Source organism: Thamnophis elegans, chromosome 12, assembly GCF_009769535.1.
Source record: "Thamnophis elegans isolate rThaEle1 chromosome 12, rThaEle1.pri, whole genome shotgun sequence".
Taxonomy (NCBI): Eukaryota; Metazoa; Chordata; class Lepidosauria; order Squamata; family Colubridae; genus Thamnophis; species Thamnophis elegans.
The window spans coordinates 56,696,599-56,710,051 of NC_045552.1; the positions used below are offsets into that span (position 1 = coordinate 56,696,599).

Below are 13,453 nucleotides of genomic sequence, written 5' to 3' on the forward strand. Positions count from 1 at the left end.
CAGACCTGTCAAAGGCTACTTATGGCCCAATTTCAAAGGGACGATAGGTGGGGAGACCTTTAGGGCGGTTTGCAGTGTACCCCAATTACTTGACTGCGCATACGTTGGGGGCTCACCTGTGGCCGTTAACTCAAGGGGTGCCCATAGAAACCAAAAGGAATTAAAAATCAACTAAAAATACGCTCTTTGAATGTTTTGCAGACAATAGCAATAGCAGTAGACTTATATACCGCTTCATAGGCCTTTCAGCCCTCTCTAAGCGGTTTACAGAGTCAGCATATTGCCCCCAACAACAATCCGGGTCCTCATTTTACCCACCTCAGAAGGATGGAAGGCTGAGTCAACCCTGAGCCGGTGAGATTTGAACAGCCGAACTGCAGTCAGCTGAGTAGCCTGCAGTGCTGCATTTAACCACTGCGCCACCTCGACAATGGCATTTGAATGTGAGATGCAGCGAAACCGCACAATGGCGTTTGCACTGAACTTATTTCTCGAACGCAAGAGCGAGAGGAATAAAAAGCATTGGGAGAGAAAAAACGACAAAAAGATGGAAAATCCCCTGCCCGACGCGTCAAATGCCAATCAGCAGTAGCCAACGGGCGTCCGCGTCAGCATATCCTGGGCTCACGGAATTATCCGTGCTGCTGAAAAAGGAAAAGGTACCAGCCAATATCTTACAATATTTATTGGAAGTGGGGAAACTAACTCTCCATAGTGAGATCACAATAACGGAGGCACAGCTGGCCCGAATGTAGCACTTATTACAATTCCAAACACTTTCAAAACCAAAATGCTAAAAGTACGGAAAATGAAACGACCTCTTTTGTAGGATGAAGTCTTCTCTATGGGTCTCCCCCCCCCCCCCCCGCCCCCCACTACAGGCAAACATTGGCAGAGGTTCCTGTGCCTTTCAGGTCAGCACAATCCCGTGTCAAATTCAGTGCTATTATCTTACCCAAAGGGGGGTGGGGGTGGGGAGACCCCCACCCCACCCCCAAACTTGGATTTTGACAAAAAGAGCGTGTGGATACTCACAAACATTCAAAAGGGGAAGCATACATTGTTTTTGTTTTGGCAGACAAGATTGCCTCTCCAATACAGATTAGCCAGCACTCACGAAACATAAAAAAGGGTTTCAATCATAAAAAAATACTATAATTCAACACCAGACTTTTTTTTTTACAGTTATAAATAATAAATAGCATAACACAGTAGATTACAAGTAGATCTCTTTTCTGTTGGTTAAGCCTGGTTAAGATCTCAAGACGTAAATAAACCATTGGCTGTAGCCCAAACATAGCTAAGCTACTACAGGTTGTCCCTCCTCCTGGCTTAAAGGGAAGCTCTCCTCGTGGACCAACAGAGTTTCGAGCCCAACCAACGCATTTCAGGCCATTCAGCAGGTCTTGTGGCTGCTGCCTTCCAGGCAAACCTGACCCTGGAGAGGTGGGAGGATCTCCTCCCCTTCCAGCCCCTCAGGAACCACCAAAGAGCAGCAGGAGGGCAGCAGCACCTGGTATGAGCCCCCCTTCCCATTTCCTCCTTAAAGCCTTTCCCCTCCACCCAGATCCTTTGCTTACATTCTTCCATTCTTTTACTAGGTCTCCTAAGGCACAAACGTTGCTCAGTGCCGCGGGAGACACCGACTATTCGACGTACTCTACTTGATAGCCGAAACAATTGCCCCCTTTCCCCTTCTCCCACCCACCCCCAGATATTTTTTTTGCCACCGGTCATCATCCCTGCAGCCTTGGAAGCCACCTCTGTGCAACCCGAGACGCAGCGGACGAGTTCAATCCTCCTCCATCCGCTATGGATACTCTGCTGCAACGGAGCCGGCCTTCACAAAGTGTTCAGGCTCCCCAAAGGGGACGGTGGCGGCCGCTGCTTGAACCACAAAGGGCAATTTTGCAACTTCTTCCTCTTCTCTGTAAATGAAGAAGTGGAAGATGCGACTAGAAATAAAGGAGGCTCTCCTATTAAATAATTCTTTTAGGGGTATTGTGAACGGAGAGGGGAGGAGGCCCAGAATGTGCCCTTGTCCATCAGAAACAGTTCATTTCTTCCCCCTTAATGAATTTCTAGAGCAATCTAGGTTATTCTTTAAAAAAAAAAAAAAAAAGCATGTTGAACAAGGACAGTTTTCTAACAATTCCCTCATCCCCATCCGCTACCTCCAGAACCCACGACCATGATAGCAACAGTGAAAGGCTCCCCGCCTACCATTTTCACACTCATATAAATTAGGTGCTTGTCCTGAAAAATTCTAAAAAGCACTGCGGTTTCTTTTTAAAGCAAAGATAGTAATGATTCTCAACAGATACGAGTAAAATAACGGGGTTGGGGTTTTTTTAAAAAAAAAAAAAGCCGCAGAACCAGACAGCCAAAAGGACCAATCGTTAAGGGCCTGGCATGTCGGTCGAAAGAGGAAAAAAAGATCATCAAAACCCACTCGGAGAAGTTGCCAAGAATTAAAAGTCGCATTCATTATTTCCACTCAGTACTTAAAATCCTCAGGTCCTGGAGGATTCATTTCCCATCGATTTTCTCAGCGCCTGTGCAGAGTTGAGAGAGTCAGCAGATGTCGACCCCTCCCCTGGGAAAAGTCACTTGGGCGAAAGGTCGTCCATCAAGAGGAAGGAAGAGCAGGAGTTGGAGCATGCGAGGGGCGATTCGGCGGTGGTGCTGCCTTTGGCCAAGGAGTCGGAGGAAGAGCTGATGCTGCTGGTGCTCCCATCCAGGATATCCGAAGACAAACTGGGAAGAAATAAGGGGGGGGGAACACACCATTTTATTCAGGTAGAATTTGGATAAAAAGGATGGCGCAGCTGCCCTTTTGCAGAATGGCCCTTAAACAATATCCTGAAGGAGATATTATGGAAGGTTCTGTAGCCATACTGGAATCAGCTTAGAGACCGCGTAAAACAGGAGCAACTCTGCGTTTTTAATGTAGGAGAAATATACTACCGTTCAGCCTCTGCTCCAAGGCTGGCGGCCCTGAAATCTCCTCATTTTATAGCGCGGAAGGAATATGCATTCTCCTTAGAACATAGAAGAATAAGACTTCCATCACGCGGAAATACAAGGGATGCTTTCAAACTGCTATATTGGTAGAAGCTGGGATAAGTAACGGGAGCTCAGTCCGTTACACAGTGCTAGGGATTCAAACCGCCAAACTGCCAACCTTTCAGATTGACTAGCTCAGCGTCTTAGCCACTGAGCCACCATTATGTACCATAACGGACACCAAAAAGATGGGAATTAACACTTTCCCCCAGTGGAGCTGCTGACCAGTGGCAGCTTTTCAGAGGATCAGACGAGATGGTGTCCCAGCTCAGCCTGAGAAACGGCTCGGATTGAGTTTCAGAACGTCTGTCCTGGAAGCAAACATCTGGCCAAGCTTTGTAGCCCTTTCTTAAACCTCAGGGTGATTCTTCCTGCTTGATCCATGGACTTCTCAGCACGGGTCATAAAAATTATGCATGCTGTATGAAACTGTAAGGATCAGGGGCCACAAGTGCCTTGATGCCCCATTCATAAGGCGGCGAATTCCAAGCACCTTTTCTGCAGAAATAATTTACCATGAGCTGAGGTCGGTCAGGTGGGTGACATCAGGAGAAAGCATGTTCGTGGTTCCCTGGAAAAGTCTCTTTGGCTGGCTTTCAGTTTCCATTTCACCTGTGGGGATTCAAGCCGTTCTAATTAGATTTGAAAAGGAAGCCTTTTAAGAGAGGCGGTCCCATCATCTACTTCAGATGGCCACACTTTGCCACGGGAGGCAAGATAAATATCATCATGGCACAGAAAATCAAAGCTTTGTTAAGAACAAAGGGAACTGGGAGAGTTGTGCTATGAACACATAAAGGGTGTCTTATTCTTGACATTTAGCAGGTAGGACGTGTCCCTCCTGGCCTCCTTCTGAAAAATAAGCCCTTGGCAAACTACCCACGGTACATGGCTATTTTTCAAAAGGAGGGAGGTTAACCCCTTCCTTCTCTTCCGAAGGAATTATCCTGCAAGCTCCAACAACATGCCCAGGTTATATCCAACCTTTTGCAAGGTTTTTTCCCCCCTTCTTAATCAAACAGAAGAGGATAAAGAAGTTTCTACTTTCTGCTTAGAGAGAGCAAGAGAGCTACTTTCAACAACCACCTCCCTCTCTTGAGAATTCTTGTTTGTGTGATCCAAGACCAAAATCCAAGATTTTTTTCAGCTTCTTGCTTGTTGCTGAGATTTATGGAAGGTTACTTTTGTAGCCCTACTGGAATCAGCTAGAGACCGCGCAAAGCAGGAGCAAAAATTCAAGACTCTGCGTTTTTAATGTAGGAGAAATATACTACCATTCAGCCTCTACTCCAAGGCTGGTGGCCCTGAAATCTCCTCATTTTATAGCGCGGAAGGAATATGCATTCTCCTTAGAACATAGAAGAATAAGACTTCCATCACGCGGAAATACAAGGGATGCCATTCTCAGTGGTCACATACACCAGCCTGTGTCCAAGAACTTCACACAGATGTCTCTGTGAATTGAGATCGTTCCATCAGGAGGAAGTGATCGATAAACCAGGCTCTCTCTCCCCCAAGGACATAGCAACGGCCAGCTGGGGGAACATCCTTGTGCTGCCTAATACCTGATGTACTGGACAACATTTTGGAAGCATTACATACCTTTTCTTTTAATGGGACCAAGTACACTGGGCCTGATGCAGTTGATTGGACTCTGACTCCTCCTGCTAAAATCAAAGTCGGAGTATTATCTTTCTAGGATGTTTGAAGCCTCTGAAGGTTGTAAGGAAACCCTGAATTATTTTAAAATCAGTGTCTGTTTTGCGACTATAATTATGTAGGAGCTCTAGAAATAGAAGACCCCACTTTTTGCCAGCCTTAAAAGCTAATCTAACCAAAGGTTTCTGGGAGTTGGGAGTACATTTGGAAGCAACCAATCTGGACAGAATGGACAGGATTTCTCGTAGAGGACATGTAGAAGGGCCAATAAAGAGCTTAAGGTTAAGATACATCTAGCATTTTTTAAAGTTTCACAAGCAATTACCTGATGGAGTTTAGTTTTTAAAAAAGGAAGCTAGATTTATGTGTGACTGAAGATTTATAGATTTACTGAGGTGTTTCTTAAGTTTCACAAGCTAGATACCCGAGTTGAATTATTTAAAAAAGCAAATCTAGATTTTCCAGAATTCTACCTTCCTGGACTCTTACCTTACCCATGGAAGCAAGCCCATGGAGGGACCAGGAACTACAGACAGAATCTGAGGATATCTACGCAACCTTCCACAGAGGGAAGCATCCAGCCAGACGTTGTCAATACTTGGAACATTTGCTAATGTTAGCTCCATCCTTGGGTGGATCCAGGTGGTATTACAGTAGTGAAACTGTTATTATTAAGAAGGCCTCCATATCTCAAAACACTTCAACTCACTTTGAAAATCTCCTCGTGGGACTAGGAATAGGGCTCGGAGGCAATCCGTTACTGCTCACAAACATTTGCAGAGACGGTGAGAAGCATTGCTAGGAAGGAAAAGCAAAAAAAAAAAAAAAAATGCATGGGATTTAAAAAGGCACAAATGAAAAATTCACCAGCATGATCCGTGGACAGGAGAGGAGGGGGGCAATTCAGACCCCCTTTGGCCCCTTCTCCAGATCTCTCCGACCTACCTTTCCTATACCTCTGGTGGGTGAAGGAGCTGGAGAAACAGGAATGAAGTCTATTCTCTTTGGAGAGGAAGATTTTTCGGATTTGTCCAAGTCGTTGTCGCTCTGGGAACACAAAGCATCCCATTTATGGTTTACGTGGCATGTGGCAGCCAGAAAAGCTGAGCCGTTCTAAGGAAAAGCCAAGTGGCGAACCGGCCACTCCCCTTAAGCTACCTCTGTCTTGCTCCTTGCGTTCACTGGTTAAGTGAAGGAGTGGAATTAAAACATTAAACATCTGTATAAAGAGATTACCAGGCTCAAGCTTTCTTCCCATGACTGGCTTATCTGCATTGCTGTTTGCACTTCCCTAAAACACAAAAAGGGTCATCAGTGCCACAGCAGGACCAGAGGCGCCACTTCTAGAGAGTGTCTGAATCACACCTACCTTTCATGGGCTGTTTCTCTGTTCATCAGGTCCACGCCTTCCTCCTGAGGAAGAGGAAGAATTAATGTCTCGGGGGTTCATACCTTCCTGCCTAAATTGACTGGCACTCTGTTATCAATGTAGTTAAGAAGAGCAGAAAGCAGTAACATGGTCAGGTGGACCATGGCTTGGGGGCGAGAATATTCCTTCTATACAGCACTGCTTGCTTGCACTCCCAATGTCAGCTGGAAGCTGGAAGCGGTCTTTGCATCTCCAACTTTGGCAGCTTTACGACTTGCACACTTCAACTTCACAAGTTGAAGTCCACAAGTCGTAAAGTTGCTAAGGGAGATCCCTGCAATCTAGAGGGTGTGTGTGTGTGTGTGTGTGTGTGTGTGTGCGTGCGCGCGCTTTCACAAAAGAAAGCTCTAACAGACAGAACATTTGGAATAAGCGTGATGTTCAATTTAGGTTGCCAAAAATGTCCCTGTGCCAGCTATGTTTTTGAATCAGTTAAAAAAGAACCTGCACAGAAACCTGAGGTATGTTCTTTTCATGGAAGAAAGGAACCTGTTTTATTCACTTACCCTCCTGATCTGATGGAGTCGACTACTAGGGATACGGATCGGAGATGATGGTATCAGCTGGGGAAAAAAAACAACCACAGGCAGTTGTTTCAAAAGCCAGCAAAAATTAAAAAAAACACAAGCAAAACAAAACTTCCTTCCTTTCAGGAGCATTATTTCCATGTTGGAGGAACATACTACCACGCAACCTGTGCTTCAAGGAAAGGGGCTCGGAAAGCTCCTCATTTTATAGCACTGAAGGAATACTCATTCTCCTTGGAAGGAAGGAAGAATTAACTGTTTCCATCATGCAGAACCACGCAACTCCCACATTCCAAAATGACCCAATGCGTGACAAAATAAAGCCCATTGCTTTGTATATTTTAGCCGCTAAGAAAAGACATGAACTCAAACGCTTTTTCCCAAAACAGGCGACACAGCTGCAGAATTAACTATGTGTGTTAAAATCCAGAGGGGCATTTTTGATGCTGTTGAACCCAACCAAAAACCTGAAAGAAAGTGCATACTTCTGGATTTCTCAGCCTTTGGGAAGGGCACCTGCTCAGGATGTAGCCGACAAATCATTCTAGGTCCTCTTCCCTCCTGGTCACGTGACACAAGAGGATCATGTGTTTGCCCATCCTGTGTTTCCCAGTGCATGTATGTGCACATTCACAAATACATCCACAGGCCAATTTCTCTGTCTCCAAAAAGACCGATAGGTTGTTATTCTCCTGGCAAAATCAGCCTGCTGCCCTGGCTCCATTCCCACCCCTTCTGCTACCTAATTCCTCCTTCAGTAGCCTTCCAGTGGACTCCCATCTGTAAATCCTAGCATTGCCTAGCTGCTGCCTCTTAGGGGATCAAACCATATCAGTCACTAAAGTTCGGCCTTCAGCATGATCTTCTCTTGCCTTGACAAAGGGGGCCCTTCAATTCCAATCACCTTCGCAATGTATAAAGTCCAGAATCTTTCTGTGCCTCCAAAACACTCACCATGCTATGCCGGTTCATAACTGTTGTGCTGTTCCTGCGGGTTCGTAAGACATAAGGCTGAAAAACCTGTGAATTATCACTGGAAAGAAATAAAGCAGAATTGTTACAACTCTGGAATGGTTTTCCCACCATTAATCTACCTTCCATTCTTTTGCAGTCTGTGGCCTTTTCCTACTACATGCCTTAAGTGCTGTAAAGAAGAAACCTGTCCTTTTGGCTAGAACTGTTCTGCAGGGTACCATGTAAATTGGAAGGGCCATAAATGTGTAGGTTATATACCTATCATTGCATTCCCCCAACCTTTGAGCAGATACCCAAATAACTGGTTGATTCTGTGGTTCTGCAGCCTGGGGAGGAAAGATTCACACCTTGATAACTTCCATTGCAAATCTAGGTTACTCCGACTGGGGAATTCTGTGCGATGAAATCCACAACTCTCAAAGTTGTGGAGGTTAAGAAACATTGATCTAGACCAACCTAGGCCATCTCAACGTGCCACATTATTACAGAGCCAAGGTGGCGCAGTGGTTAAATGCAGCACTGCAGGCTACTTCAGCTGACTGCAGTTCTGCAGTTCGGCTGTTCAAATCTCACCGGCTCAGGGTTGACTCAGCCTTCCATCCTTCCGAGGTGGGTAAAATGAGGACCCGGATTGTTGTTGGGGGCAATATGCTGACTCTCTGTAAACCGCTTAGAGAGGGCTGAAAGCCCTATGAAGCGGTATATAAGTCTAACTGCTAACTGCTATTGCTATAAACCTTGTTGCTTTAATTATACATCATTATCAATATTGAATTTTGTCTTTTGCTTTAATAATACATTATCATCATTATCATTGGGGTGTGGTGGGGTATTTTTTGGGGTCTTTTATTACTCTTTGAGGCTTCAAAGAGTACTTCCTTTGGGGAGGTGCAGACACAATCCAGGCAAGGTGCGAAAAAAAACCTTTTTCCTTGCGTTGTCACCATAAATCCCCTTCTTTCTAAAATTTCATTGCATCGTTTTCAGTGCACCTGAATTTTTAGGGCGGGTGGTGCCCAAAAGGGAAGGATGATGGCAAAAAAAAAAAAAAAAAAAGGTTTAGGAACTAATAAAAAGGAATTGCAGATTTATATCAATTTCATCCTTCTCGACACTCTTGTAAGGAAGGTTATTGGAGGGGGAAAAGCAGCCACACATACACCAGAAAACCTGGGGGTCTCCCCAAGCCACAGAGGCCCTTCCTGTGTGTCCTGGGGGTCCCCGAGACCCTTCAAGCCACCCCACAAACGCCAATAAATCCATATTTTTCAAAAGTCTTCATCTCCACATATACAACCCCATTTAAGGGGTGGGGATGGGGGGGGGTCTCCAGACCTGCTTTCTCCAACCTGGCGCCCTTTGGAAGAAAAAAAAGGGGGGAAATCCCACCCTGCACGGATGCGCAGCATGGGTTTTGTAGTCTTGACCCTCTGCGAAGAGGGCGGCCGGGACGAGCCCTCTCCTCCGCCTTGGACTGCAGAGCCCATCCTGCCCGGCGGGCCCGGCTCTGTCCTCTTCCCCCACCCCACCCCGGCCGGCGGTGGCGGATGGGCCCTGCAGTCACCTGAGGCCGTGGATGAGCGGCGCGCTGTTGGAGCGCCTCAGGCCGCCGCCGTCGCTCCCGGCCGGGGGCAGCTCCAGGTCCAGCTCCATCTTCTCGGCCTGGGCCATGGCGAGGGCGGCGCTCAGCGAGGAAGAGAAGGAGGAAGGCCGCTTGGCCGGCTCATGCCCGGCGGGACGGCGGGGCGCAGCGGCGGGGTTCGACGGAGGCCTCAGGCCGCCTCCCCCGGCTACAAGCTCCGTGGGCGCGGGCGCAGGCCGGGGCGGTGCAGCGGGATTCGGCAGCCCCGGCGCCGGCGGCGCCCCATGCCGGGGGGATCGCGGGGCGGCAGCGCCCTGCCTCTTCGTGGCCGCGGCCCGGCCTGGCCCGCCCGGCGGCTCTCTGAGGGAAAAGGAGACGGGGTGCGCGCGCATCTGCCCGGCCGCGCCTGCGCGGTGGCGGCGGTTGCCAAGGCGGTGGCAGTAGCGGTCGGGGGCGGGAGGAAAGGGGAGGCGAAGGAGAGTAGGCCGCTCGGCGGTCCTGCGCATGCGCGACGACGGCCGCTCGCGCCGCCGCGGGCGGGATGCTCGGCCCCTCACCCTCCCTTGCGGGGTGGGAAAAAGAAAAAAAAGGCGAATCACGCTTGGGCGAGCCGTCAGGGGAGGCGCTGATTGGCTGCGCGGCGGGTTACTTAGTAGCGTCGCTCCGCTCCGACTAGCCAATCGGAGGAGCGCTTTCAGCGAGAGCGGTCCGGGAACATTCCCTGGCCTTTTTTTTTAATTATTATTTTTCTCCTTTTATGCCTGTTGTAGGTGGCGGGTTCGAATCCCACCCTGCATCGCTTTGGTTTTTAGCGCCGGGATTTTTTAAACTCCCTCTTCTTAAAACGACGCTGCGAATTGAAGGCCGCGCTTGTGTTTTTTCGCCCTGTTCGCGAAAGCGGTGCAGCTCAATAGCCTTACCTGAAAAGGGAGAAGGGCCGGATTCGCACCTGATCCCAAGTCATGATTACAGCGGGGGGGGGGGGAGGCTGGGGGGCTTGGTTCACACGTGTACAGTAGCTCTGGAGTAGGCTTGGTCTTCTGCTGTGACAGTCATATCCTAGGGAAGGAAGCCTGACAACATAGATGAACACACAATGCCTGGGGCTTAACCATGGTTTAGCTGTGGTTTGTCTCTTTTTATTCAAACTTTTATTTGGAACTTTCACGAATAAAATGGGGGAGAGAGAAAAAAACAACACCTGCAATTAAAAATCAAGTTTGCTAGACGATAAAGAAAAAAAAAAATTAGGATTAGCAAATCCTAATAGATGAACACACAATGCCTGGGGCTTAACCATGGTTTAGCTGTGGTTTGTCCCTTTTTATTCAAACTTTTATTTGGAACTTTCACGAATAAAATGGGGGACAGAAAAAAAAACACCGGCAATTAAAAATCATCAAGTTTGCTAGACGATAAAGAAAAAAAATTAGGATTAGCAAATCCTAATAGATGAACACACAATGCCTGGGGCTTAACCATGGTTTAGCTGTGGTTTGTCCCTTTTTATTCAAACTTTTATTTGGAACTTTCACAAATAAAATGAGGGACAGAAAAAAAAACACCTGCAATTAAAAATCATCAGGTTTGCTAGACAATAAAGAAAAAAAATTAGGATTAGCAAATCCTAATGAACACACAATGCCTAGGGCTTAACCATGGTTTAGCTGTGGTTTGTCCCTTTTTATTCAAACTTTTATTTGGAACTTTCACAAATAAAATGAGGGACAGAAAAAAAAACACCTGCAATTAAAAATCATCAGGTTTGCTAGACAATAAAGAAAAAAAATTAGGATTAGCAAATCCTAATAAATAGGAAAAGCAAAGGAGGGAAGAACAGCCCCCCCCCTCCAAAAAATGGAATAAGGGAAAACCTATATTACAATTGTTCTGTGGTTGAATGACTTATAAGTTCACCCTGCAGTTATAAAACGTTACTCTCCAATATCACAAAGTCTCTGCTACAGTTCTACAGAATGCCTTGTCCTCTGGGGTGTAGAAAACACACTTTTCCCAAAAAGGAGGCATCCCACGTTTCCCCCCAAAACCATCCAGGAAGGAAAATTCCTCCACTCTTTTGCTTGGCTGGTCAAATTCATCCAGATCGGTCATTCTCTCCACCTGTGTCCATCTAGGGACCTCCCACAAAAAGAATTAATGGTATAAATTGAGTCCTTGCTTAGCCAGAGATGGGAAGGAGAGAGAGAGAGATTTGGGGTGGATTTATCCTGTAAGGCTGGAGCAGTTTCTTTTTTAAATTATTATTAAGCTGGTAAGTAAAAAAAAGAGACCTCACAATTCCATTTTTCACAAAGTTGCCAAAAACTATATTTTGATTCGTGGTGGAATTGGCGAGTGGTCTCTTATCTCACCTTGCTTTTTATTCTTGAAAGGTTTGGTTGTCTACAGATGGTACCAAGATGTGTGTGTTTGAAGCATATATGTATGTATGTATGTATGTATGTATGTATGTATGTATGTATAGTTAGTTAGTTAGTTAGTTAGTTAGTTAGTTAGTTAGTTAATTAGTTAGTTACTTAGTGTCACAACCCCTGGTATGTCCCAATTATGGGAGGAAGCTAATTGCTTCCATTCTCTGTCCATCGGCTCGTCACAAGAGACCATCCAGACAGAAAGCCCAATATTTTACTGTTGCCTTTGTTACATTTTGTGTTGTATTTGTGCTGATATTTGTCCCTTTATTTATTTATCAGCACAAATACAACACACACACACAAAAACATACAAACATACATACATACATACATACATACATACATACATACATACATATATATATATATATATATATAAATTAAGTGGGTTTGTGCAACTTTTAGCTGTAAACCATGTTTTGTTAAGACTTTGCTTAAGACTACACACGGAGTTACAATTAAATAAATAGTTATGGAGGACTAGAGTAATATGGGCATATTGCCTCTATTTAAGCCAAGAGAAACACAGTTTAGCATCATTAAAGGCGGGTAAATTGACTTGGGAAAATAAAAGGAATTAATGATGTACTTTCTGCAACACTCAGGATGTCTAAACAAACTGTAATTACTCATCTAAGCAAGACATATTATATCTTAGTCTCTTAGTGAACTGGGCCATCCTGTGTAACTCTTAAGACATTTATGTTGTGAGATGCTAGCAATTATCTTCATTGGCCAAGATTTAGGGATTAGCATGTTGTACAAACTCAACCCTTGCCAAAATAAATGGTTAGGCCAATCTGCTCGAGTTTCATCTGGACCTTTGTGGGACTCTTCCCCTTTTAAAAAGGTTCTAAATTATAATTTATTTCGGGTGTATAAGGCTATATATTCCATGGCGGTTCCTAGAACGCTGTAAGGCAGCTGTCCCCTACAAAAACAACTGGAATTTCTTGGTGTTTTTTTTTTCCTTGAAAACATTTTGCTTCTCGTCCAAGAAGCTTCTTCAGTTCAAAATTGAAATTTCTTGGATGAGAGGTAAAAAAAACATTTTCAAGGTGGGGAAAAAAACCCTCAAGAAAGCCCAGGTGCCTTTTGGAAAACCATATTTGGGGGCAACCATGACCTGGATGATTGAGAATCTCCGTAGACATCTGTGAAGCAGCTCTTTCTCACGTCAAACCAGCTGTTTAAATAATCTGGTGATTATAATCCCAGTGTACAAAATATAGATGCACCTGTTGGGCTGGAGAAAGACTATAACCTTTGTGAGATGCTGAGAAACTATGGTTAGCTAAAGAGTATCTTCTATATTCATGGTGTAGTATAGCCCAAAGATGGTGAACCTTTTTGGCACTCACTGAGTACCCTAATCGGAACATGTGTGCGCTGCAGTGCCGCAAACCCGAAGACCAGCTGCCCGGCGCATGCCAGAAACCTAGTCTTCATGTTTCTGGTACACACATGCGCATCACCCAGCTGCTCTTTGCGCACACCACAGCACTGGAAACCGGAAGACCAGCTGGTCGTTGCACACATGTCTGTTTTGGGGGCATTTTTTGGTCGTGAAAAAGATCCCCAAAACCAGCCTGTTTTGGGAGCTATTTTCAGGCTGTTTTGTGGCCCTCTGGCACCCGTGAAACCAGCTGCGCATGTGCACACCAGAAAACAGAAGAGCAGCTGGCTAAGGCACACATGCCCACAAGAGAAGGCTCTGCGTGTCACCTCTGGCACGTGTGCCGTAGGTTTGCCATCACGGGTATAGCCTTTCTTGTCATTG

General features: G+C 45.9%; 1 protein-coding gene and 3 non-coding genes across 5 annotated transcripts; all 4 read right to left on the reverse strand.

Annotated features, from left to right (window-relative positions):
• Positions 1–2,107: 2,107 nt before the first annotated feature.
• FAM122B (family with sequence similarity 122B) lies at positions 2,108–9,626 on the reverse strand. Of its 2 annotated transcripts, none has more exons than XM_032228204.1 (10): positions 9,221–9,626; positions 7,636–7,714; positions 6,661–6,717; positions 6,095–6,138; positions 5,962–6,016; positions 5,671–5,772; positions 5,435–5,523; positions 4,669–4,730; positions 3,582–3,678; positions 2,108–2,757 (listed from the first exon to the last, which is right to left on the reverse strand). In XM_032228204.1, exons 1-10 carry the CDS (start codon positions 9,325–9,327, stop codon positions 2,607–2,609), a joined length of 843 nt encoding a protein of 280 aa, XP_032084095.1. In that variant the 5' UTR covers positions 9,328–9,626; the 3' UTR covers positions 2,108–2,606. The 2 variants fall into 2 exon arrangements, with proteins under 2 accessions (XP_032084095.1, XP_032084094.1); XM_032228203.1 differs by having other exon boundaries at positions 4,669–4,733; positions 9,221–9,625.
• On the reverse strand, positions 2,946–3,077 carry LOC116516285. Its single transcript, XR_004256342.1, has one exon. It is a non-coding gene; the product is annotated as a small nucleolar RNA U109 (small nucleolar RNA).
• Positions 4,319–4,450, reverse strand: LOC116516284. The gene has a single exon (XR_004256341.1). It is a non-coding gene; the product is annotated as a small nucleolar RNA U109 (small nucleolar RNA).
• LOC116516286 lies at positions 6,819–6,953 on the reverse strand. The gene has a single exon (XR_004256343.1). It is a non-coding gene; the product is annotated as a small nucleolar RNA U109 (small nucleolar RNA).
• Positions 9,627–13,453: the final 3,827 nt, after the last annotated feature.